General features: G+C 43.4%; 1 protein-coding gene across 1 annotated transcript; it reads left to right on the plus strand.

The window, feature by feature from the left end:
• Positions 1–1,076: 1,076 nt before the first annotated feature.
• Positions 1,077–20,986, plus strand: LOC134661869 (membrane-bound transcription factor site-1 protease). Its single transcript, XM_063518086.1, has 20 exons — positions 1,077–1,481; positions 2,057–2,236; positions 4,803–4,889; positions 5,537–5,630; positions 6,176–6,396; positions 7,346–7,486; positions 8,503–8,661; positions 9,304–9,391; positions 10,073–10,254; positions 10,982–11,578; positions 11,821–11,970; positions 12,448–12,530; positions 12,989–13,194; positions 13,890–14,088; positions 16,945–17,008; positions 17,370–17,510; positions 18,184–18,318; positions 19,664–19,841; positions 20,306–20,494; positions 20,650–20,986. Exons 1-20 carry the CDS (start codon positions 1,248–1,250, stop codon positions 20,883–20,885), a joined length of 3,564 nt encoding a protein of 1,187 aa, XP_063374156.1. The 5' UTR covers positions 1,077–1,247; the 3' UTR covers positions 20,886–20,986.
• Positions 20,987–26,166: the final 5,180 nt, after the last annotated feature.

Genomic DNA, 26,166 nt, shown 5'->3' on the forward strand with positions numbered 1-26,166 from the left:
GCATCCTATAGAAGTGGTCTACGCGTGCCTCCGTGAGGGACAAAGCATACGCAATGCGACGCTATGATTGGTCGATTTATTTGTTATGGTGGACAACAAATAAATTCGACCAATCATCCATACTAATTATTACGGTGGGGAATAAAAAAAATGTGAGACTGTGACAAGGACAAACAATAATAGCGCTTTCGCTGCTACTCCTACTGAAAGATACATAAGTCTTACCCGTTCTGTCAGTTATCCCCACCACTCATGCCCAATCCAGTTTAATACTAGTTTTAAACTACTACTACTACTACTACTATGTTTTGAAATGAGACAGTCCTTTGTTGGTCCATTGACTTAACTATAAGCCCCCATTCCCACGGGCGCTTTTACAACGCGCGTTAAAAAAGCGTTTGAATGACACAAATGGATAGAGTCTGTTCGGAAAGAGAAGGGTCGTGAAATGTTTTGGGCCCCATACATTCCACGACTCTCCTCTTTCCGCACAGACAATACATGTGTATTTAGACAGCCGTAGCGCTTTTTATCAAGCGTTGTTGGATTTTCGACTTTAAGCCTTGGTCGTTAAATCGAATTTAGGGTGCGGACAGATTCAAGCGCTTTTTTAACGCGCGTTGAAAAAGCTGTCGTGCGAATGGGGCAAAGAGTAGATATGGGGGATATATATATATATATATGGGGGCTAAATGCTATAATTGAGAAATTTTTATTATAGTTTGTCAAAGGACTTTCTCATTTCAAACATAAACAGAGAGAATCATACTATCTTTGTCTTACACCATTAGCACCCAAAAGAAAAGGATGGGTATAGTTTTCCTGGTTTTTACTGACTGACAAATTGGTTTGATCAACTATAAGAAAAATACTACTTGTTCTTATTGGCAGGAAAAACACAGTTGCAAGTTGTCACTGCTTAATCCACTATTCTCTTTATCCAAATTAACTAAAAAAAAAATATCTTTAATAAAAATAAAAATGTCATGTATGAGTGGACGTTCGCATCGTACGAAGTGGCTTTATAACATGAATCTAGTATTATACTAATTAAGGATGCTACCTTCTATGCTTTATAATTATAAGATAGATATGTAATTGTAATTGTAATTCCCGTAATAATTTGTTGATGTTATATTTGGTTTAGGGATTAAACGGTAGTGCCACCAATATTATAATTAATGGAGCAAACGAATTATAGTCACTTTTTATAGCAAAATGTAATCTTGTAATATTTTTGTTAAATTATGGGGGGGAGTAAAATGAAACGGTGCATTTTTTTGGGGTTTATGCTCGTGTCTTTATGTACCGGTGAAGGTACAATCGATGAGAACACATCTTGTAACGCGACAGGTTCATCTCGCGTCGACTATGAATATAGTACGCAAGTTGTTGGTAGTGAGCATATTATTACATTCAAAGGATATTTCCCAAGAAGCACCCGCGAGAACTATGTATCAGCCGCATTACGAAATGCCGGGGTAAGCAGTTAGTTTTGGCATTCTGTATAATTATTAACAATTTTTATAATTACTAACCAGGATTCAAGAGCAGCCAATGATACATAATACATATACACATATTCCATGCAGTAGCCAAACTATGAGGTTTCAACAATTAAAATCATTAATTATAGTTAATTTTCTTATTTAGGTGTAGATAGTAACCCTCCCTGTTTGAAGTAAATTGTTTCAATTTCAACCCATTAATTAATTCTGTCGTGCAATGCAGTAAGCTGCAAAAGTGCATAGCAACTTATTCCATTCGTAAAGTGGGTATGCATTTTTGCAGTGGTGTGTTTAGTCAGCATCAAATAGAAATTGACAGCCAAAGTGGCCCGACAAGTGGCTCATTTGTTACAAGAATCTTTAAATAGATGAGATTAACATTTATATAATATTATTGGCAAATAAATCACATTATATACTTATTTTTTGTATAAATGAGATTATTTATTGCGCTTGGCCAGTTTTTTTACTATAAGTCGTACCTATAACCATAAGCACTCTTCAATTCATGTAAGAAAAAATGTATTAAGTGATGAATGTGTTTTCAGGTGTTTAACTGGACTATTACCCAGAGAAACAACCCAGCCAAAGAGTACCCCAGCGACTTTGACGTGATATTATTGGAGGAAGGAGACAGACGAGCTCTCGACGCGCTGCGTGACCACCCCGCCGTGCGTCGGGTCACTGCTCAGAGGCAGGTGCAGAGGACCATCAAATATGTGCGAGAGGTACGGCTAGCACTGGAAAATTGTATGCATTTCATTTTAATTATTTTTAAAATTTTCATCATCATCATCATTTTAGCCTTCGGTCGCCCACTGCTGAGCATAGGCCTCTCTTCTTGTACGCCACTTGTCCCGGTCCTTTAAAATTTTACAGGAGTTAATGTTAACTGTTATAAAATTGCCTTAAGGTCAGTGTCTACACTGGTCTACAGGCAAATATGAAGTGCCTAGAATTAAAAAGTATTAAGGAGACAGATGTTTAAAAAACTACATACTACCTTACACAGGTACACACATAATAGTTTGCATGAGGACATCTGACTGGAAACTCACTCACTGCCCTAATGTTAAACTACCTACTTATTATTTTAGTTTATTACGATTCCTGTAGACAAACTGTTATAACAGTTTTGTGGGAGTTCTGTGTAAAATGTGACTGTTGTTTATTGAATAATAAATCAATAAATAACACTTGTTTTTTGGCACGATTTCTCATACGCACATTAAGCGTATAACAAGTTAAGTAGGTAAGTATTTATTCTGCTAGTCAGTGGTCCTTTACCTTTGGTACCTTTTCAGTCCGGTCACCCCTATGACTAACTAGGGAACCTGATTTTACCCAATGGTAATAAAAAATAAAACGTGTACGTTTGTTGTATTGTTATATTAGATTAGCGTATTACCCCCGTAAAATACCAGTTTTACCCTCACGGGGGTAATTACCCCCAGGTTAGGAACCACTATGCTAGATTGTAGAATTTAACTGCTAGTGTAAAAGAACATAATTATGAAAGCGTTTCCTAGCTATTAAGTATATAATGTTTACTTTACTTATTTGATAAAGAATAATCACAAGTTGTCAAACAAGTTATAAATAATAATCACTAATTTAACAACTGATAAAGTATTACCGAAAAGCCTGTTGTTTACTATGCAATAGTACTTGTTTATGGCGTGATGCACTTTAAACATATCTCGATCATAGACCAACACTACACTACTCTGCAATTACAATATTTGAAAGGTTAGTTTCAAATTTCTATGAAAATATGACGTTTGTGTAGTACTTTGCACTTTGTCACGTCAAAATAGGTTCAGAGTATTAGTCAGATATTAAATCAAACAAATGAAATAAGCAGGCATCGGAGTTTTTGTCGCATGGTAAGACTAATAGCAAGCTATGGAGTCGACATTTGCTATAAATGTAAACTCTTATTCATACTCATACTCATGATTAATTTTAGGTAATATGAGAACAGATTACTAAATAGTTACTACGTATATGAGTTTAATTTATTAAACCTCATTTGTTGCAATAGAGCCGAAAGTGAATGGAACTGTCACCTAAGCAAAAAATCTTCCGCAATTAAAAAAGTTATGAATTAATTCAATCACTACTGTCATTGATTAGTTGGTTACTTGAAAGATATTTTACGTTTCAACATGTGTCCGTCTATACTTTCATACTTATTTAAACGAGAAATTGGAAAGATTAATCAGATGTGCAATTTGGACGAATCAATTTTATCAGCGGTCAGTACCTACATGACATTAGGTCTTTCGCAGCGATGTAGTTTGTATAGTTGTATGTTAAAATAGTTGAAGTTATGAATTCATAATGTAAGTAATAGAAAAATATTTTTTTATTATTTTTCGACTATGATAATATACACGACCGACCGCTCTAAAGGCATTTTAAGATAAATTAAATAAATGAGTATGAGTATGAATAAGAGTTTACATTTATGGCAAATGTCGACTCCATAGCTTGCTATTAGTCTTACCATGCGACAAAAACTCCGATGCCTGGAAATAAGATAACAAATAAAAATAAAAATTATAAATTTAAAAAGACAATACGCTTCATGTCGTTCCTGGTGCAACGGTGCCCATGATGCTCGCAGCATTGCCACGCTGGATCACCACAGACAGCCTTTGCACGAGGAACGACTCGGAGCGGGGGCCTTCCCCTTTTAGTCTGAGTCGACGTCCTAAGTCGGTTCAGAGTTGGCTCCGTCGAAGCATAGAGAAATATAGTAAGACAAGAGTGCTCACTCCATACATCAGTTAGACTATTAATTTCAGTGTCTACATCTAGCATCGAGTAGCGGAACTATCAGTACTGCCAGGGCCGGATCTAGGGTAGAGCGGGTGGAGCGGCCGCTCTAGGCGCCGGATGGCAAGGGGGGCGCCAAAATGGCAAATGGAAAAAAAAGTTTAAAAAAAGGCGCGAGTGTGGCAAGGGGGGGGGGGGATGGAAAATACGCTTGAAAACTTCAACGAAGGGCGCCAAAACCCGATTTCGCTCTACCCTGATCAAGGGCTCGGGCCGGCACTGAGTACTGCAACTTGACAATAGATGTAGCACTGACCGGAAAGTCTTACAGCATATGACGGTGCTACATCTGTTGTCAAGTATTGGTCAAGTAGCAGTACTGATAGTTCCGCTACTCGATGCTAGATGCTAATAGTCTTTTTGGTACTAAAACTGATGTATGGAGTGAGCAATCTATGTATATTTTTCTCTCTGGTCGAAGTATACTTACCTAGTATGTTTGTACTGTTATAGGAGGAGTGCGGGCCCGCCGGCTGCCTCTACGCCGGCTGGCGCAGCCACCGCGCGCGCGCGCTCCGTTCGCTGCGGCTACCACGGGAGGTGCGACTCTTAAACATTTCATAGAAATATAACTTTTTTTCGAATTATCAAATTATTATTAAAGTGTGGCCTGAGTAGACGCTCGAAGTGGAGCGTTCGGCGGGGCGTGCAGCGTGGCGTCGGGGTCAGGAGTAATTTGAGCAGCGTGCACTAAGGCCGCTCTTAAACGCTTGCATTTGTTTAACATGCACGCCGCACGCCCCGCCCCGCTGCACGCCCAACTCGAGCGTCCACTCAGGCCTTACACTTAGAGTTAAGAGCGAAAAACAAATTCCAGGATACAATTTTTTAAATGTTCTTTATTAACTCTTATAATAATTTAAAAAATCGAATATATCGAACGCAGGGGCAACGCTAAAGCTATGGTTAATATACATCAGATTGTATAAAAATATTTTCAATAATTATAATACCAGAGAAGAAAATGGGGACTGCGTTTGTATGGAAAGACGGTTTCGGGGCGGTCATCTACTTTCGTCTTAAACAAAACAAATCGCGTATTCGTATTTGGCAAAAGGATCTATTTACTTCGCTACTAATAATAAGGCATTTCTCGCATATCTAACTGCAGATGTTATTTAAAATAGATTCAATCTTTTGACTGAGACGTTTAAAATAGAGTTTTAAAATGCCGCTTTTATTTTCAGAATGGATTCACCTCCAGGAAACTCTTGCGGACCGTGCCGCGGCAGATAACGTCCGTGCTGAAAGCTGATTTACTCTGGTCCCTCGGTGTTACTGGTAACTTTATTATTTTCTAATTGTGTAGGCTGAGTAGATATTGTTCTTCGTATCTTGGGATAAGATAATATATTTACTTGTGTTTTTGTTTGTTTTCCTTCTTTTATAAACCTAAAAGATCAAGCTTCGTCACATTGCATTGTGCCCACTTCGGCGCATCGTACCCGCCCCTTCCTATGCGAGAGAATCCAGAGTGCCCTGCTACACTGTGACAAATACTTCATACTAATCAGTTTCACTTAGCAGTGATGAACTATAAAACCTCCCATACAATAACATTTTAGCGAACGTTTTAATGGTGACAGACTGGTTGGTGCAACCGACCCTAATTAACCTTTTCGACGCCGTGTCAAACACAAAAGCTGTCACGCTGACGCCACGTCACCGAAGTGTCAAAACTGAAATTAAACTTTATTATGCATATGCACGTAGGTCTATGTTGCTCTGTGGTCTGTGACCGATTAATCGGTCTTTGGCGTTGAACCCACGGTGCCGATATGTCGGTCATTGGGTTAAATGCAACTGCTATGCCCTTGTGCCTACAGGTGAGGGTATAAAGGTGGCCGTATTCGACACGGGGCTGGCGCGCCACCACCCGCACTTCGGGCGCGTGCGCGAGCGCACGGACTGGACGGGCGAGGACACGCTCGACGACGTGCTCGGCCACGGCACCTTCGTGGCCGGGGTGATAGCCTCGCGCGCGGACTGCCTGGGCTTCGCGCCCGACGCGGACCTGCACATATTCAGGGTGTTCACAGACAACCAGGTACTGATGTACTTTGTAACATGTAAACTTTTAATATTTTATCAAAATATGTAATAGTACTGTATAATAGACTAATATCTGGGTGACCGAGCTTCGCTCGGAAAACATAAAAAAACTCGAAAATGCGCGTTTTCCCAGAGATAAGACCTAGCTAGATCGATTTTTCGCCCCCAAAAACCCCCATATAGCAAATTTCATCGAAATCGTTAGAGCAGTTTCCGAGATCCCCGAAATATATATATATAATATATATATAAATAAACAAGAATTGCTCGTTTAAAGATATTAGATAGATATACCTATAGATAGTCTCCTTAACTCAAAAAATCTTTTTAATTTAAGATTTTAGTAGTTAAGTTTTGTAAAGATGCATGCTTTTTTATGAAATAAACAGTTTTTTTTTTAAATAAAACTGATGGAATCTAAAGAGAGGGGTACCTAAAAATAATATTTTTAATACTCTTATTCCTGGAATATAAACTTCAATAGTCTGATAGATAAACCAATTTGTCAGTAGAAAAACGCGCCAAAATAAAATTTATATTACGTACAGATCGAACATTCGCGCCCACATTTTACAAAGTTGCTGCCTTTTTCTTTAGACTAAATTAGTTTGCCAGACTATAACAAGAAGATGGATCAGACCTGCTAGCATGAGTTGCGTTCTCGCGAGCGACCTCATACATCTAGCGCGTCTACAAGTATGGACTTGCGCGCGTGAGTGCATCTTATGCTAGACCGCCAGGAAGGTATAACATAATCAAGTGTATCATAGAATAATCTGTTACTTATCAGAAATCATTTATTTGCTTGAAAAGGGTACAGTTACAGATGTTCACGTTTGTTCACCTTATGCAGCTGTCCACAAACAGCATGCAATCAATACAATTCTACATATAAGCAAGAACATTAAAATCCAAATAAGTATAGTGGTAATTGAATATGGTAGGTGTCTTACACGTCGTGGTTCCTGGACGCGTTCAACTACGCGATCATGCGTAAGATCGACGTGCTGAACCTCAGCATCGGCGGCCCCGACTTCATGGACCACCCGTTCGTGGACAAAGTGTGGGAGCTCAGTGCCAACAAGGTGAGACGTTGTTCTGAGTAACAACGCTATTTTACAGTAATGTAAACGTTTTACCGGCACTTATCGTTAGAAATAAATGCGTTGCGAAAGTTTTTGGGTCTTATATTTTAAGTGTTAAATAAACCGTGTCTTTTTTTCTCGCTATGAAAATAAATCGTATAACGCTTTCTGAGCCAATAGGGTATTTGACAGTTTTTTTTAATGGTATCAGTCGATCAGGTTTGTTTTGAGGATCAAATGTCTGTATGGGACCCATTGTCTTAAAGCAATACAAAAGTCACAAATGATGGTCAAAGACTGGCACCCGCACTTTACTGACGAAACGCTTCATAGAAAATGGCAATACATCGTGACGTCATCATGTAACGTTAGAAGCCGTTTCAATGTATGGAAAACAAGGAAATTTCGATTTTGTCGGTGAAATATTGCGTTTATGTATATGGTTGCAATACAATATTTTTTAAAATAAATTCAAGGAATCTAATGGTATCATTATATTTTTCCTATTTGGAAGTTAAAAAAAAATTCAACATGTGTCAAATACCCTATAAGTATGTACTCGTACTTAAATAAAATGTCTTCTGATTTGTGTTTCGTTCGGCATTTTTCAATTTTGTTCGCAAACGAAAAGAAAATGACACGAAACAGATTATCCTGAAAATAACTTGTCTAAAATCTTATATTAAACATATCAGCGTGTGTCGGCACACCCGCACATGCTTTTATTCTGTAGGTGTCTATAAGCCCCTACCCACCCTATTATATTTGTCAGGCATAGACTAGGAATCCTCTAGACTGAGTTTAGAGCAATTATTTCATGAAACCGATGCTGCCAAAAATACGGGGGTGCGGGGGGGACGAGGTGAACGAATCCCGTGCCGTGATTGGTCCGTTCAAAGACACGGACCAATCACGGCAAGGGATTGACTCGAAGATGGAGTAAAACTACCGTATGAGTGGCAGAGGGGGTAGCGTTACTATGCTCAGTCTAGAGGATGTCTTGTCTGTGTTGTCAGGTGATAATGGTGTCAGCGATCGGCAACGACGGTCCTCTGTACGGCACGCTGAACAACCCCGCCGACCAGATGGACGTGATCGGCGTCGGCGGCATCGGCTTCGACGACCGCATCGCCAAGTTCTCGTCGCGCGGGATGACTACGTGGGAGTTGCCTCATGTAATTATATCGTGATAACGCTATATCCCCGCCAACCAGATGTTTGCTTTGCCAGATTATGTTGCTAGCACGATAGAGTTATAGTCAAGGCTCGGAAAAACGCCCGCCATTTCGAAAACATTACCCTGTTCCGTACAACACAGACTTCTTTATACTGATGATGGAACTTGCACATTCTGACAAATAAATACATTTCATTTCATTTCAATGTCAACGATTAAATATGCCTCAATGACACCCGTAAACGAATTTTTAACTCTTAAATGGATCCTAATAAATTATGATTTGTTTTCAAAATCACGGGCGTTTTTCCGAGCCTTGGTTATAGTGTACATTGTGGATTTAGGGTAAGAAGGGGATTACCAACGATAGAGAGGGCTTTTAATGACTCGAGTTTGTAATTATCTTACTGCCCGTGATACTCACAATGTATTTCATCGCTTGCATCGGACTCAAAATAAGCACTCGAAGAATATCAAACTTTGATCTCTTGTTGTACAAATAACTATCAATTGCGTTCGAGCTTTGGAGATCAATTTGTAAAATTACATCTCGGTTATGTCAGAATAATTATCTCGCAAGTTGAACCTAATCGAAATATAAACCGCGTTTTACGTATAATATTGTTTAATTTGCTTGCAGGGTTATGGGCGCATGAAGCCCGACATCGTGACGTACGGTAGTGGAGTTCGAGGCTCCAGCGTCTCGGGCGGCTGCCGTTCGCTCAGCGGTCAGTATTCATCACCTAGTCGCCCCTTTGTAGAAAACTCGTCTCTTTGGCTTCAATTACGTGGAAGTCTAAGTGTAAGGCCTGAGTGGACGCTCGAGTTGGGCGTGCAGCGGGGCGGGGCGTGCGGCGTGCATGTTAAACAAATGCAAGCGTATAGTAGCGGCCTTAGTGCACGCTGCTCAATTCACTTCTGCGCCCGACGCCACGCTGCCCGCGCCGCCGAACGCTCCGCTTCGAGTGTCCACTCAGGCCTTACACTAACAGCATTGTGTCAGGCGTGCCTTTATTAACGGGATCTGATGCCCGACCGCACAGGCAAGCACATAAGTCTAAGGCCTGAGTGGACGCTCGGAGCGGAGCGTTCGGCGGGGCGGGCAGCGGGGCGTCGGGCTCACAAGTGATTTAAGCAGCGTGCACTAAGGCCGCTACTATACGCTTGCATTTGTTTAACATGCACGCCGCACGCCCCGCCCGCTGCACGCCCAACTTGAGCGTCCACTCAGGCCTTACACGTAAGTGCCACTTGCACCATTTCACTAAACCGGGGTTAACCGGTTAAATCAGGAGTTACCATGGTTACCAGTACAATTTGACACTAGGTTAACGGTTTAACCGCTTAATCCCAGGTTAGTGGAATGGTGCAAGTGGCACTTAGTTGATTAAAATCTGCTTTGACCTTAGGTACATCGGTGGCGTCGCCAGTGGTGGCCGGCGCTATAGCGCTGCTGGCGAGCGGTGTTCCCCGGCAGAGCCTCACGCCGGCGGCAGTGAAGCAGGCGCTGTGCATCACGGCGCGCCGGCTGCCCGGCGCCAACATGTTCGAGCAGGGCCACGGCAAGCTCGACCTCATCAGCGCGTACCAAGTACAGTCACTCATTATACAGGGTGCCCAGTAATTAATGGATAACCTTCTAACCACCGACAGGGCACCTTAGGCTGGCCCAGGAAATGCACTTATAGGTCTAGTAAAAGTTTCGTGGTTTTCGAGATAATCGCACTTTTCTAAATTTGAAGTATGGTGCTAGCTATTAAAAAAGACAGAAAAGTTCGATAATCTCGAAAACCACGAAACTTTTAGTAGACCTATAAGTGCATTTTCTGGACCAGCCCAAAAGGTGCCCTGTTGGTGGTTAGATGGTTATCCATTAATTACTGGGCACCCTGTATATTTCTGGTTTGACGCCGTACGCTGCTGCGTATGTGCAACGGAAATTGAACCCTGAAGCACGTGGTTGTTTTAAGCGAGCAACGCAGCGTTGAACGCATGCGATCACAGAAAGTATGAAAAATCACAGCTTACCGCTGCGTTCACCGCGTAAAACAATATACGGTCATTAGATATCTCATTTAAAATGTCATTTTTTCTACATTCCGTCGCATCGCATGCGTTCAACGCTGCGTTGATCGCATAAAACAACCGCGCACTTTATAGTATTTTTCTAAAATTACTAGTATCTACATACTACTAATGAGTAGTATCTATCGTAGTCGTTTCAACTTTTCATATTTCCTAAAGAGAACTTGTTTGCGCTCGCGAAAAAATTACGTGTTTTTTGAACTGGGTTTTAATGAAAGTGTTGCATTCCGTAGTTCTTGAAGGAGTACGAGCCGCAGGCGAGCCTCAGCCCGCCGTACATCGACCTGACGGAGTGCCAGTACATGTGGCCGTACTGCACGCAGCCGCTGTACTACAGCGCGCAGCCGACCATCGCCAACGTGACCGTGATCAACGGGCTCGGCGTCTCCGGACACGTGGTATGTAGCCTCAGCCCGCCGTACATCGACCTGACGGAGTGCCAGTACATGTGGCCGTACTGCACGCAGCCGCTGTACTACAGCGCGCAGCCGACCATCGCCAACGTGACCGTGATCAACGGGCTCGGCGTCTCCGGACACGTGGTATGTAGCCTCAGCCCGCCGTACATCGACCTGACGGAGTGCCAGTACATGTGGCCGTACTGCACGCAGCCGCTGTACTACAGCGCGCAGCCGACCATCGCCAACGTGACCGTGATCAACGGGCTCGGCGTCTCCGGACACGTGGTATGTAGCCTCAGCCCGCCGTACATCGACCTGACGGAGTGCCAGTACATGTGGCCGTACTGCACGCAGCCGCTGTACTACAGCGCGCAGCCGACCATCGCCAACGTGACCGTGATCAACGGGCTCGGCGTCTCCGGACACGTGGTATGTAGCCTCAGCCCACCATACATCGACCTGCCTGTCCATCCATGGCCTAGGACACGTATCATCGCAAGGTCGGTGTGTATATGCGCGATTAGGATCGAGCTTGACTTGTACTTTTAATTATAAAGCGGGCATGAAAGCCACGTACAGAAGCCTAATTTACCGGCCTATTTTTTTTTTTTTTTATAATTTTTAGAATACCGACAACGATATCTTGTTGACATGTGTGTTCTGTATTACAGACAGATGTGAGCTGGCACCCGCACCTGCCGCACGGGCCGCTGCTGTCCGTGGCGGCCGACTACAGCGGCATCCTGTGGCCCTGGTCCGGCTGGCTCGCGCTCAGCTTCTCCGTGCTCGAGGGCGGCTCGGCCTTCGACGGAATCGTGGAGGTCTGTACGCGATTAAGGATTTTCAGTTATTTATTTTAAGATATAATCATTTATTTACAAACAAGATATATACAGTGGTATTACTAAAAGAAATTAAAAACTAGATTAGATTTAATCTAGTTTTTAATTTCTTTTAGTAAAAACAGTTACTTACAGGTACAGGTAGGTTACAGGTACTTTTAGTTTTAGTTTAGATTTAAAATAGGCCCTTGAGGCATTGTACCAAGGATGCTGGCGACATTTCCTCGCTGTATCGCAATGCTGATACGTTGTGCGAGGTAGCCGCCAGCCCGTCACCAGTTACGTCAACCAGACGCTTCGCGATTTTTGCGAACAATTTTTAAGATTAGTTTAATTTATTTTTAGATTTAGTTTTTAAGTTTTATAGGTTAGTTTATTGGGATTTGTCTCGGAAAGATCAGATATGCTTGTTTTTGAATTTTATTTAGGTAAAGTTTTATTCTATTGTGTTCACAGGGCCATGTGAATGTGACAATAGAAAGCCACGATGAGACTGGCGAGAGCGCCATGAGGAACGCCACGTTGATGCTGCCGATAAGGTAATTAGTTCTAAGAATTTTTAGTTCCCTCAGTCTCAATAGTAAAGACCGTATCCGTTCTGTGTTAGCCTGATCTTATACCTTTAAACGAGCAATTCCTGTATATTTATTTATTTATATGTAGGTATATATATTTCGGGGATCTCGGAAACGGCTCTAACGATTTCGATGAAATTTGCTATATGGTGGTTTTGGGGGGCGAAAAATCGATCTAGCTAGGTCTTATCTCTGGGGAATTTTTGATTTTTTTTAATGTTCTCCTAGTAAAGCTCGGTCTCCCAGCACCCCTAGCACATGATTGGCGCGACAGTATCTCGCGGCGATATAGACTACCCGTCTTTTTCTATCTATGTTAATAAAAGAGGGACGGGTAGTCTATCTCGCCGCGAGATACTGTCGCGCCAATCATGTGCTAGCCCGGCAGGTATTAGCTGATTAAATGAAATATGAACTCGCAGAGCGCGAATAATCCCCGTGCCGGTGCGGTCCCGCCGGCTCCTCTGGGACCAGTACCACAGCCTGCGGTACCCGGGCGGGTACTTCCCGCGCGACGACCTGCGCGCCAAGCACGACCCGCTCGACTGGCACGCCGACCACCTGCACACCAACTTCCGGGACATGTACCGCCGGCTGCGGGACCACGGCTTCTACCTGGAGGTTATGGGTGAGACTGCAGCTTGTACCTTTTTTTGTTAGCACAACAACCTCTTCTTTTCATCCTGTTACCCTCTGTTGGGGTGTAGGGGCGAATTATATTTCCTTTATTTCATTTGGGTTTTACAATGTGAGTATAAAAGTACAATACCAAAACACTTACAAAATATTACAAAAGTATACAATTTAACCTTATAAAAATACACACATATTATTACTACTAATACCTCTCGCGTCGAATTATGGTCTCTATGACAGTTAATTTTTACACGAGGTAGCTGTCACGTAAAAAGTCTGTAATATTTTTTTGCAAATTAAGCACCTTAATTTATTTAGAAATATGACATCTAAGTAATAAAAAAACGGTAAAAACATATTTTCTCGATTATTTTTTTTTAATTAAAATTAAGCCCACTTGAAAAATAAACTCATCTCATAATCGTAAATATCGTAATCATAATAGCTTACCGAGAGCTTTCGTAGAATGCCTAATAAATTGTAATTATAAATACGCGGAATCTCTATAAATGACGTTAGAGTCTGTTTGGAAAGAGAAGAGTCGTGGAATGGAATGTATGGGGCCCCATTACATTTCACGACTCTTCTATTTCCGAACAGACTCTATAGACGTCATTGCTGATAAGTATGACTGGCCTTGTGCCCTTTCTTTCATTACATTTTTTTATAATCTGAAATCGTGCTCAGGAACCCCGCTGACTTGCGTGGACACGTCCCTGTACGGCGCCCTGTTGCTAGTGGACCCGGAAGACGAGTACTTCCCCGAGGAGATGGCCGCGCTCAAGAAGTCTGTCGACGCGGGACTCTCGCTCGTCGTGTTCGCCGACTGGTACAACGCTTCCCTGCTGCGGCACGTCAAGTTCTACGACGAGAACACGCGCCAATGGTGAGTGGAACCATCTACCAGCGATAATCCCCGAGGATCATATACTTTCCGGATGAGGTGGCCACTCTCAAGAAGGAGGTAGACGCGGGCTTATCAACTCGTGTTCGCTGACTGGTACAACGCTCCCCTGCTGCGGCACGTCAAGTTCTACGATGCGCTAATGGTGAGTGGAACCATCTACCAGCGATAATCCCCGAGGATCATACTTTCCGGATGAGGTGGCCACTCTCAAGAAGGAGGTAGACGCGGGCTTATCACTCGTGTTCGCCGACTGGTACAACGCTTCCCTGCTGCGCCACGTCAAGTTCTACGACGAGAACACGCGCCAATGGTGAGTGGAACCATCTACCAGCGATAATCCCCGAGGATCATACTTTCCGGATGAGGTGGCCACTCTCAAGAAGGAGGTAGACGCGGGCTTATCACTCGTGTTCGCCGACTGGTACAACGCTTCCCTGCTGCGCCACGTCAAGTTCTACGACGAGAACACGCGCCAATGGTGAGTGGAACCATCTACCAGCGATAATCCCCGAGGATCATACTTTCCGGATGAGGTGGCCACTCTCAAGAAGGAGGTAGACGCGGGCTTATCACTCGTGTTCGCCGACTGGTACAACGCTTCCCTGCTGCGGCACGTCAAGTTCTACGACGAGAACACGCGCCAATGGTGAGTGGAACCATCTACCAGCGATAATCCCCGAGGATCATATACTTTCCGGATGAGGTGGCCATTCTCAAGAAGGAGGTAGACGCGGGCTTATCACTCGTGTTCGCCGACTGGTACAACGCTTCCCTGCTGCGGCACGTCAAGTTCTACGACGAGAACACGCGCCAATGGTGAGTGGAACCATTTACCAGCGATAATCCCCGAGGATCATACTTTCCGGATGAGGTGGCCACTCTCAAGAAGGAGGTAGACGCGGGCTTATCACTCGTGTTCGCCGACTGGTACAACGCTTCCCTGCTGCGGCACGTCAAGTTCTACGACGAGAACACGCGCCAATGGTGAGTGGAACCATCTACCAGCGATAATCCCCGAGGATCATATACTTTCCGGATGAGGTGGCCACTCTCAAGAAGGAGGTAGACGCGGGCTTATCACTCGTGTTCGCCGACTGGTACAACGCTTCCCTGCTGCGGCACGTCAAGTTCTACGACGAGAACACGCGCCAATGGTGAGTGGAACCATCTACCAGCGATAATCCCCGAGGATCATATACTTTCCGGATGAGGTGGCCACTCTCAAGAAGGAGGTAGACGCGGGCTTATCACTCGTGTTCGCCGACTGGTACAACGCTTCCCTGCTGCGGCACGTCAAGTTCTACGACGAGAACACGCGCCAATGGTGAGTGGAACCATCTACCAGCGATAATCCCCGAGGATCATATACTTTCCGGATGAGGTGGCCACTCTCAAGAAGGAGGTAGACGCGGGCTTATCACTCGTGTTCGCTGACTGGTACAACGCTTCCCTGCTGCGGCACGTCAAGTTCTACGACGAGAACACGCGCCAATGGTGAGTGGAACCATCTACCAGTGATAATCCCCGAGGATCATATACTTTCCGGATGAGGTGGCCACTCTCAAGAAGGAGGTAGACGCGGGCTTATCACTCGTGTTCGCCGACTGGTACAACGCTTCCCTGCTGCGGCACGTCAAGTTCTACGACGAGAACACGCGCCAATGGTGTGGAACCATCTACCAGCGATAATCCCCGAGGATCATATACTTTCCGGATGAGGTGGCCACTCTCAAGAAGGAGGTAGACGCGGGCTTATCACTCGTGTTCGCCGACTGGTACAACGCTTCCCTGCTGCGGCACGTCAAGTTCTACGACGAGAACACGCGCCAATGGTGAGTGGAACCATCTACCAGCGATAATCCCCGAAGATCATATACTTTCCGGATGAGGTGGCCACTCTCAAGAAGGAGGTAGACGCGGGCTTATCACTCGTGTTCGCTGACTGGTACAACGCTTCCTTGCTACGGCACGTCAAGTTCTACGACGAGAACACGCGCCAATGGTGAGTGGAACCATCTACCAGTGATAATCCCCGAGGATCATATACTTTCCGGATGAGGTGGCCACTCTCAAGAAGGAGGTAGACGCGGGCTTATCACTCGTGTTCGCCGACTGGTACAACGCTTCCCTGCTGCGGCACGTCAAGTTCTACGACGAGAACACGCGCCAATGGTGTGGAACCATCTACCAGCGATAATCCCCGAGGATCATATACTTTCCGGATGAGGTGGCCACTCTCAAGAAGGAGGTAGACGCGGGCTTATCACTCGTGTTCGCCGACTGGTACAACGCCTCCCTGCTGCGGCACGTCAAGTTCTACGACGAGAACACGCGCCAATGGTGAGTGGAACCATCTACCAGTGATAATCCCGAGGATCATATACTTTCCGGATGAGGTAGCAGACTGCCGTTACAACGTTTTTATGCTGCAACAATTCGTTATGTTTTACTATAAGAACACGGTGAGTTATGATATTTATTTCTACAAAGGTGGTAAATAGAATTAATAAAGCAACTTTCTCTTTATTACAAAAACGGTTAGCGTCATAACGTGCTAGTTTTGGTTCAGAGGTATGACACTATGTGACACAACGTACCTAACCATTATTTCAGTAGTTCCTAACCTTTTCAGTCCAGTCACCCCTATGACTAACTAGGGAACTTGATTTTACCCCTCCTCCCAATGGTAATAAAAAATAAAACGTGTACGTTTGTTGTATTAGGTTAGCTTATTACCCCCGTAAAATACCAGTTTTACCCCCACGGGGGTAATTACCCCCAGGTTAGGAACCACTGCATTATTTGTTATTAATTAAGTAACATGCTTGTACGCAGGTGGATACCCGAAACAGGAGGAGCTAACGTTCCAGCTTTGAACGATTTACTCAGCATGTATCAGGTAGGTCACGTGTACTGAAGGATTAATAAATGGAAAATTGGCCTTTGAACTGAAATGACATTTTGGATTTTTGAAAGTGTTGTCAATTTCGTAGCGCTGTGTGTTCATAGTTAATCTACAAGACCCGGTGCTAAACATCAAAATATTGGTGCCAATCTAGTACCATACCAAGTCGTAGGATCGACCTGCGAGTTAGGGCTCATTTAGACGGTGCGAGAACTCGCATGCGAGAGTCATTACATTGCGTCATTTGATCGGTCGGCTGAATTTATGTCACCTCAATGGTCCGCAATGTAACTAAAATCGTATACGAGTTCGCGTGCCGTCTAAATCAGCCCTTATACTCGTATTATGTGTACAGGTGGCGCTGGGCGACCGCGTGTTCGAGGGCTCGTTCAAGCTGGGCGGGCACCCCATGTACTACGCGAGCGGCACGCACATCCACAGCTTCCCCGAGCACGGCGTGCTCGTCACGGCGCCGCTCACCGATCAGGGCCAGCAGGTGTGTCTCTTTCCCATAATGGTAAGGCCAACGTAACCAGATAATGGTCGACCTAATGTTTATAGCCTCTGTACTGACAGCTTCCTTGTACCAGGCCTTCGTCGACCAACTGACGACATATATAATACATAATTGCAATGTAACTCAGTAATGAACAAACCATTTACATTATTTTTCTACTCCCGTACTTTTATTTGTCATTTAAAGGGTCGTGCACACACCTTTAAAACCCTACCTTATAGTTGTCAAGACAAGTCCTTAAGATCGGTTTTCCTAGGATAGCGGCACCGTCATATAGCGGCCGACTCCATACTAAATAATACGGCTAAATATGGATGTCGTAGTATTTGTATGGAGACGGCCGCTATATGACGGCACCGCTTTCGGAGGAAACCAAAGCTTTAGTCTATTCCCCAAAAAAAGAATTTGTGCATACACGCAGTATCTTTTTGGCGATTTTACGATACTTCGTGTAATGACCACTTAAAAAATATTGAATGAAATACAGTGTTGCCAACCTTATTTTAAATGTCATCTCTGACAAATAAGTGAACCATAGACATGTTTTTTTTTAATTTCATTCATTCATTCATTCTTTTCCCGCCCGTACCCTCCATTTTTGCTACTTCTTGAATTAAAAATATTTGTTAAATCTGTAAGTTGTATGTACCAGATAATGTCGGGCGAGAAGCCGGGGGAGGGCGACCCGGCGAGCGCGCGCACCGTGGACGTGCCCATCCTGGGCCTGCTGCAGACCGACGGCGCGACCAAGGACTACACCAACCACACCGTCGGCAACATACCCAAGGTGCGGCAATGATTTGTAACCAGAGATCGGACAGACTGGCGTCATTGCTCGCAATAATGTGGACATGACGCCAAATTTGATTAAATAATTAATCATTTAATTAATTTTTTACCTGAGATTTAATTTTGTTCCCTAGTCAATAAATAGCACTTAAATATATTTTTGATATAAAAAATAAGTACCTACAGAAAATTTGGAAAACATACTAATTATTTTTTTAAATAAATTTACATTATAAGAACTCTTTGTGTTATTTATTGATTAGGAATCAAAATTAAACCTCAGGTAAGAAATTAATTAAATGATTAATTATTTAATCAATTTTGGAGTCATGTCCACATTATTGCGAGCAATGTCGCAAATTTGTCCGATCTCTGTTTATAACTCAAGATAGGTTATAGGCATTCCAAAATTGAAGCGCTTACCTTGTGACAAACTGGACAAGTTGCCTTTAGTCGCGGCTGGACAAGCGAGAAATGTGCACGTGCTAACGAGCTCCCGCACACCGAAAGAGAAAGAGGCGACCTTATGTTTAACAACGAGTGTGACAAAGATGGATGGTATGAGAAAATTAATCAAAAATAACAGATTTCTTCGTAGGCACAGAAATAAATATGGAAGTATTTTTTGTTCACCTCAAGTATGAGTACAACCTATCTATGGTTATATAATATCATTGAGGTGCGGTGCTTACAAACTTGATTGTTTGATCATTCTGCTAGGCCGGTTGGACAGTGGTTGGTTTTCAAAATCTAACTCCCTATGACATGGTACGCTCAGCGGTTTGGCCGGTAAGTGCACCTTTAGGGCATTATAGCTGGATGTTCACTGTAAATAAGTTAAAGTGGTAGCAAAAATTAATTTACTGTAGGCGTGTAAAGTCTAAAACATTTTATTAAAATTTGACAGCTAATGTGAAATGTAAGGTTGACGAAATATAAAGTGAGCCGATCTCTCGAACAAGCTTGAACAAGATCGGCTGACGTTCAGTTTGTCAAGTGCGGATGGTGCAACTGGCACTAATTGTTTGGTTGATGCACTACTATTACGCGGATACGAGGCTCCGCAGGGCAGCTAGGGCAGTGGAGAATGAGAAGCACTGTATGCACATCTATTTGTTTTATTAAGTAACTCGAAACTTACATGTATTCGGTACAAAATTGGGAGAGCGTACACGTCCGGCCATTAGCAAAGCCAATACCAAAGAGAAAGGGAGAAATGAGCAGTGACATAGACTAAAAAGACATTAAGTGTCATACACACATGCGTAGATTTGGTAGGTATTATAAGGGTGCTAATACACGGTTCAATTTTCTAACAACTACAAGTTGTAATGTGTTGGCAGGCGGGTCGACTGGTGGTGTACGGGGACTCGTCGTGCCTGGAGGGCGGCGCGGCGCGCTCCTGCCACTGGCTGCTGCTGGCCGCGCTGCAGTACGCGCTGGCCGCGCACCTGCCCGCCGCGCTGCGGGACGCGGCCGCGCCGCGCGCGCGCCAGCGCGACGTACACATAATACCATCCGGTGAGTCGAATAGTGGTGCACATAATACCCTCCGGTGAGTAATGCCTCGGCCACGAAACGCACGCTTCGAAGGTGCACTGACGCTGACGCCGATTGCTACCATTTATTTTGCTTTAGGCTGGTTTTAGTGTGACACTGACCACGCATAGACAATTAGACAGGCTAATATGTTAAATTGTAATGTCCATTATGTCCAGCAGGTGTTTTAGAATAACGTCGACATAGTTCGAGGCTGACGCATACTTTGTCTTATGCAACGCACGTAGGCGCCATACAGTGATCAGTGCTGACCTGTTAAAAAAAAACTTTATTTTTCTATAGAATTACATTACAATTACTTAGTACTAATCTTACATTAACATGTCATTACATATTCCAAAACCAAAGTAAAATAGACCACTGACTTTTTTTATGTTCCTTGCAGTCGGAATCATTTCTAATCTGTTTTTTTACCTCATTTACAGATTTGCCAAAACGTGCGTCTGGCGGGCGCCTGCACGCGTACTCGCGCGTGCTGGCCCCGGACGAGAGCGGGCCGCGGCCGGCGCCCGAGTGCCCGCGCCGCGAGCCGCTGCCCGCGCGCGCCGTGCACGCGCCGCCCGCCGCGCGCACGCTCGCGCCTCGCCACCCACCCACCGACCCGAGGACTATCGGTACCTATGCTAAATTAATCTCAGTGCGTTCTAAGCCTAAAGAAAATCGTACGCGGGCTCACGCGGCACTCCCTCCGGTCGTATTTTAATTTATCGTAATGCACTAATTATGGCATTAGCTGGACTCTAATCACTGTTTTATATTCCATCAACAGTGGGCGGTTCAGAGACAGAGGGCACGGAGCCGGCGGCGCGCGCGTGGCGCGGCGCGGGCGCGGGTGCGGCGGCGGCGCGCGGCGGCTCGGCGCCGGGAGCGCCCGCCGCGCCGACGCTCGCCAGCCGCGCGCTCACGCTACTCGCCGTCGCGGCCCTAGTCTACTGCCTCACCGCCGCCTGGAAACGCTGCGGCCGCAAACTTCGCCGCCGGAGACTGATGTCCTTAGCCACCTAGCACAGACACGACGATAAGAAAGATGCGGAATAGTTCTGGACGACGTTCTAACTAACGGCGCTACCACACTCTCGTTAAAAGAGATACGGGTAATGACGAGCCACACTCGTAACTAGATGGATGAGTGAAGTTTTGAGATATTTGGACAATCTGAACACGTGATGTACCTCATGTACCTACATTATATTGGTCACTTTAAGAAGTGAGACTAAGATGATTAAACAATGTCAATTATTGTAGATGACATAAAATTTTGTTGCAATAGAGGCCGCCACACCGCTACAACACTGGCGCCGCTGGTCTATTCGTCGGTGATACTGGACTGGATTGTCTTTCCGTGATGGGACCAAACTTGGAGGAACTTGACGAGTGAGTTGTTAACGTTAGACTTCTGTGATTTTAGAAGTGGCAGAACCCTTAAGGTGTAGATAGATAATTTTTGTATAATATTTTTGCTGTGTACCTATGTGTGTACCGGTTAATAGTTTATGAACTGTTGACGTTATTGGTGTTGAAGTGTAGATTATATAAGATCATTAGACAATTTTAATACTCTTAATAGAGAATATTTATTGAAATATTAAATATGTGTTTGTATGCCACCATCATTAAATAGCTCACGTTAGTTAGTGTCTTGGCAATAGCATCAAATCAGAGCGCTAACCCCCGCAGTGTTCTTTGTAGGTAAGCTTGTGGGTTGTCAAATAGTATGAGTACGTTTTTAGACGACACGCGCTTCGCTCGTTTTTAAACCCTACCTACAGTCTATATTCCATATGGGTCACAAAAGAAGAAAAAAAAGCAATATCGTCAGGGATAGTGCAATATCGCGTAACTAACAAATGCAGTAAGGTCCAACTTCCTTGTACGGCAGCGGTTCTCAATCTTTTTTTTTGACGGAACCCTTTTGGAAAGCGAAATACTTGATGGAACCCTACAATAAAACAATAGTTTTTAGAAGTGTATTTTTTTATTAATAAGCATAATTATATTATTATTCTAAATTATTCTAAATTCTTGCGGAACCCCTGCAGGGGTGTCGCGGAACCCTAGGGTTCCGCGGAACACACTTTGAGAATGGCTGTTGTACGGTGTTTGAATTTCGAACTCTTTCGACTTTGTTAGTTACGCGGTATTGCACTACCCCCGACGATATGCAGCAATAGTACAGTCAGCTGCAGAGAAAACGTACCTTCCGAGCATAGAAGTATGTATGCAGAGATGGTACCTTTTCTCTGCAGCTAACCGTACCTACATACGAGTTCAGGCGGAAGACTATGGTTCAGCCACTGACATAATTTCGTAGATGTTATACAGTACGAGTATGTGCTGTACCTGATTGCCGAATGTCCGAGTTATACAGCAGCGATTCAAAAAGTTAAGGCAAAACTACTGTTTTCCGTAGAAAATAGGTTAATTTTATTTATGAGGACACGTATTAACTCCACTCGATAATGTCAGCATGTCGTCGAATGTTGGGTGTATTAGCGGACAAAACCTTGTCAAATTTGTTACTAAATGAAATTATAATATTTGAACATTAAATTATATAGGTAACCTTTGAGCATTTTCTTCGTGGTTGGAACTGAAATACTTCGTATCAGATTTTTTTTTATGATCAGTAATGTAATCTCAGAATTTCCAGACATAAATGACATAATTTCACCACCGTTAGTTTAGGGTTATCACCTTTATATATTTTACGCAACTGAGTAAACAAGAAGAGTATTTTTTCTAAATAAAAATAGGTAAATATCAATGTATGCTGCGTTTCATTCGTATCAGTATTCTTTGCTTAAGTATATGCTTTAGGATTTTCATTTTTAAAAGATACTCCATAACTTGTTTTTCCTGAAATCTCTTGTCACAGATTTATTCACAAGTGGCAACCTAACACTTTTTCCCAAAAAAGTAGTTGGCAAAAAAGCCGATGTTGACCAAAGATTAATTGATTGTGTAAGATGGGTAAATTAAATGGCGTTATAAACGCGCTGCCGGCCTGAACGAACCATTAATCGTTTGTCTTAATCTGTCAATTTGACTTATGTATTTGAAGGAAAGGGATAAACCATAAAAGTACGGTTTCCCTAGGATAACGGTGCCGTCATATAGCGGCCGTCTCCATACTAAATAATACGGCTAAATATGGATTGAGTAGTATTTGTATGGAGACGGCCGCTATATGACGGCACCGCTATCGGAGGAAACCAAAGCTTAAAGATCGGTTTTCCTAGGATAGCGGTGCCATCATATAGCGGCCGTCTCCGTACTAAAGGTAAGCGTCGACAAGAGGCTGCCGCGACCCGGCAGCCGCCGCCCGGGAGTCGCCGCACCGCTTTATAGGGATTTGTATGACACACCGTCCGATGCAGGCGGCAGAGGGGCGCGGCCGGGGGGCGTGGCCGGGGGGCGTGGCCTGCGCGCGACCTCGGCCGCGCCGCCGAGCCGCTCCCGTAGCGGTATGGCAGCGCTGCCCGTGCGTCTTGCGAAGAAAACGACGAGTATTTAGGCACATTAAATTGACCGGAAGTAATTTTATTCCCATAACTGACTTTTTAAATATGCCACTGTCTCCTTCCTTTCCATACGAGCCCACATCAACCGCAATAAATTTGCAATGTGCGTCTACAATTGCCAATAGCACAGTCGAATAGTAGTCTTTGTAGTTGAAAAACATAGATCCGCTCTTTTTCGGACATTTCATGCGTACATGTTTGCCATCGATGCCAAAAATCTTCCGCTATTTGTTTTAATTGATTTTCCGTCGGCACAGGAAGGAAAATTGGAACTAAATTCCTTTCGCTTTCGTATATTTAAATTGTCAGACATCGTTATTTTAAATAATACGCAACCGAATCGCACAACTGCTAGCACTGACTCCTGTGTGACTACTGCACGTGGCAGTCGGCAGTCGCCGCCCGGTCGCGCCTATCCGAATGCTTACGGCGGCGCTGCCCAGCTGTCACGACCGGCGGCGGCGGTCGGCTGCGGCCGCCGGGCCGCGGCAGCGTCTTGCCGAATGCTATCTTAAATAATACGGCTAAATATGTATGTCGTAGTATTTGTACGGAGACGGCCGCTATATGACGGCACCGCTATCCTAGGAAACCAGAGTATAAGTGAGGCTTGTAAAGTTAACATAGACAGAGAGAATCATACTATCTTTGTCTTAAGATCGGTTTTCCTAGGATAGCGGTGCCGTCATATAGCGGCCGTCTCCATACTAAATAATACGGCTAAATATGGATGTCTTAGTATTTGTATGGGGGCGGCCGCTATATGACGGCACCGCTATCGGAGGAAACCAAAGCATTACACTAGTACTAGCACCCAAAAGAAAAGGATGAGTATAGTTTTTACTGACAAATTGGTTTGACCATCTATAGATGGCACGATACTTTCAGTTTGACCACCACTACCCTCAACTACTCATTTAATATTGGCTGATGGCTCCTTGCTGTTATTGTTGTGTATAAGTTAACTTTAGTTTTACAAAACGTGATCTATAAAGTTATAAATATATGTATGAGAATAAGTTATTTATAATATTTAACCCTATTACATTTGCAGCATTTTTTTATACATACATTTGAAATGTAACAAAGTAGTTTTATTTAAGTTACCTACGTTAAGCATCTGAAACCGCGGTACAGTAAAGATTTCCCATCGTATTTTCACGCAAAACGTTGCAACGTAATACGAACGTGTCTTGCTATTTCAGTCAGTCTCGGTATAAAAAGTACTGAGGTTGACTGAAGTACCATGCCAAAAATACGAAAGTTTCCGAGAAAGTACGATGAAATAAAATTAAAATCTAGAAAAAAATAAGTGGGGATGTTATTTTTTTCGCTTCAACCCTACAGTGGTGTGGGGTATGGTATCGTTGGATAGGTCTTTCAAAACGAATAGGGGTCTTCAACAAACATTTTTTAAGAAATAATTGCTCCATAGGGACAAAAATGTGCTTCCTCTGCCCTCTAACTTTTGAGCCATGTGTCCTAAAATATGAAAAAAATCGTAGAAAAAGAGCTTAAGAAAGACCTAAAACCTTCTTCAGAATGTAACAAACACTTTTCTGAAAACCGCATCAAAATCGGTTCAGCCAAACGCGAGATAATCGCGGACATACATGCATAGGTAATTTTAGGTACACTAAGTACAAACATACGGGTTAAACTGAGAAGCTTCTTTTTTTGAAGGCGATTAAATTAATAGCTAGAATAGTAATTAATTAAACTTTCCCATGATCATTTCCCCGTCTGCACTTAAGTACCTCTGAAAGGCACGGATGAGAAGCTGCAACTATTTATGTAGTAGATGTATTGTTTAGATATTAATGGATTGCAAGAAGTCTTAAGAGCCTATCAACGTGCACACTAGCGCCACTGCTAAATAATCGTGATTATTTAAATTTAACGAAAGATATTAAAAAAAAGGGGCCCGCTACGTACTGTATCTTGTATTAAAGTACCTTTAGAATACATCAAACTATATAGTTTATATGTTGCTGGATTCGTCAATCTGTAAATTCAATCCAGCAACAAGAAACTAGTTTGATTGAGTTTGATGTATTAATAAAAAGGTACTTTAATACAAGATAAGTACGTAGCCACCCCCTTTTTTTAAATGTATTTCGTAAAATTTAAATAATCACGATTATTTAGCAGCACGTGGCGCTAGTGTGCACGTTGATGGGCTCTTAATTTGTGCGGAAAGGTAAGTTATTATTTTAAATTTTACGCAATTCTTTGTAGTAACTCCGGGACGGAAACTAGCGCAATAGCCCTATTAGGGTAGGTGCGTTAGTTTTCGTCCAGCTCTAGTTTTCGTCCACTTGACGAAATTGAATATAAATCTACATTGCTGCACAAATTTGGACTTAATACAATCCTTAATGTCGAGACAATATATCTATCTACATAAAAAATGTATTTGGCAAGTAGTAAATTAAATATCAAATATGTTATTTGCTAATCTGTCATGTGGACGAAAACTAGAGCATGGACGGAAACTAGCACAATGACCCTATAATCTTACTCTGTCATTCCTTTTGAAAGATGAATATGAAATTACCACCCACTACGCCGTTACGTCACCGTGTCAATTCTTTTATTTAATAAATAGTTCCTTAATAAGCTTGATATGTCAAAGCTCGCGCGCGCGTTAACCCCGCGCACGCGAATTTCATGCGGACGACATGACATGACAGTCATGACTAGGGTTGCCAACCGTACTATATTATATAGTATTGTACTATATTTTGGCTCTCTGTACTATATAC

Source organism: Cydia amplana, chromosome Z (genome assembly GCF_948474715.1).
Source record: "Cydia amplana chromosome Z, ilCydAmpl1.1, whole genome shotgun sequence".
Taxonomy (NCBI): domain Eukaryota; kingdom Metazoa; phylum Arthropoda; class Insecta; order Lepidoptera; family Tortricidae; genus Cydia; species Cydia amplana.

Excerpts from the sequence above, each read along its gene's own strand:
- LOC134661869 (XM_063518086.1), top strand. The coding sequence starts at position 1,248 with ATGGGGGGGAGTAAAATGAAACGGTGCATTTTTTTGGGGTTTATGCTC. Across the intron at positions 11,971-12,447 it reads CCTTCGACGGAATCGTGGAG|GGCCATGTGAATGTGACAAT; the intron begins GTCTGTACGCGA and ends TTGTGTTCACAG. Across the intron at positions 13,195-13,889 it reads CTTCTACCTGGAGGTTATGG|GAACCCCGCTGACTTGCGTG; the intron begins GTGAGACTGCAG and ends AATCGTGCTCAG.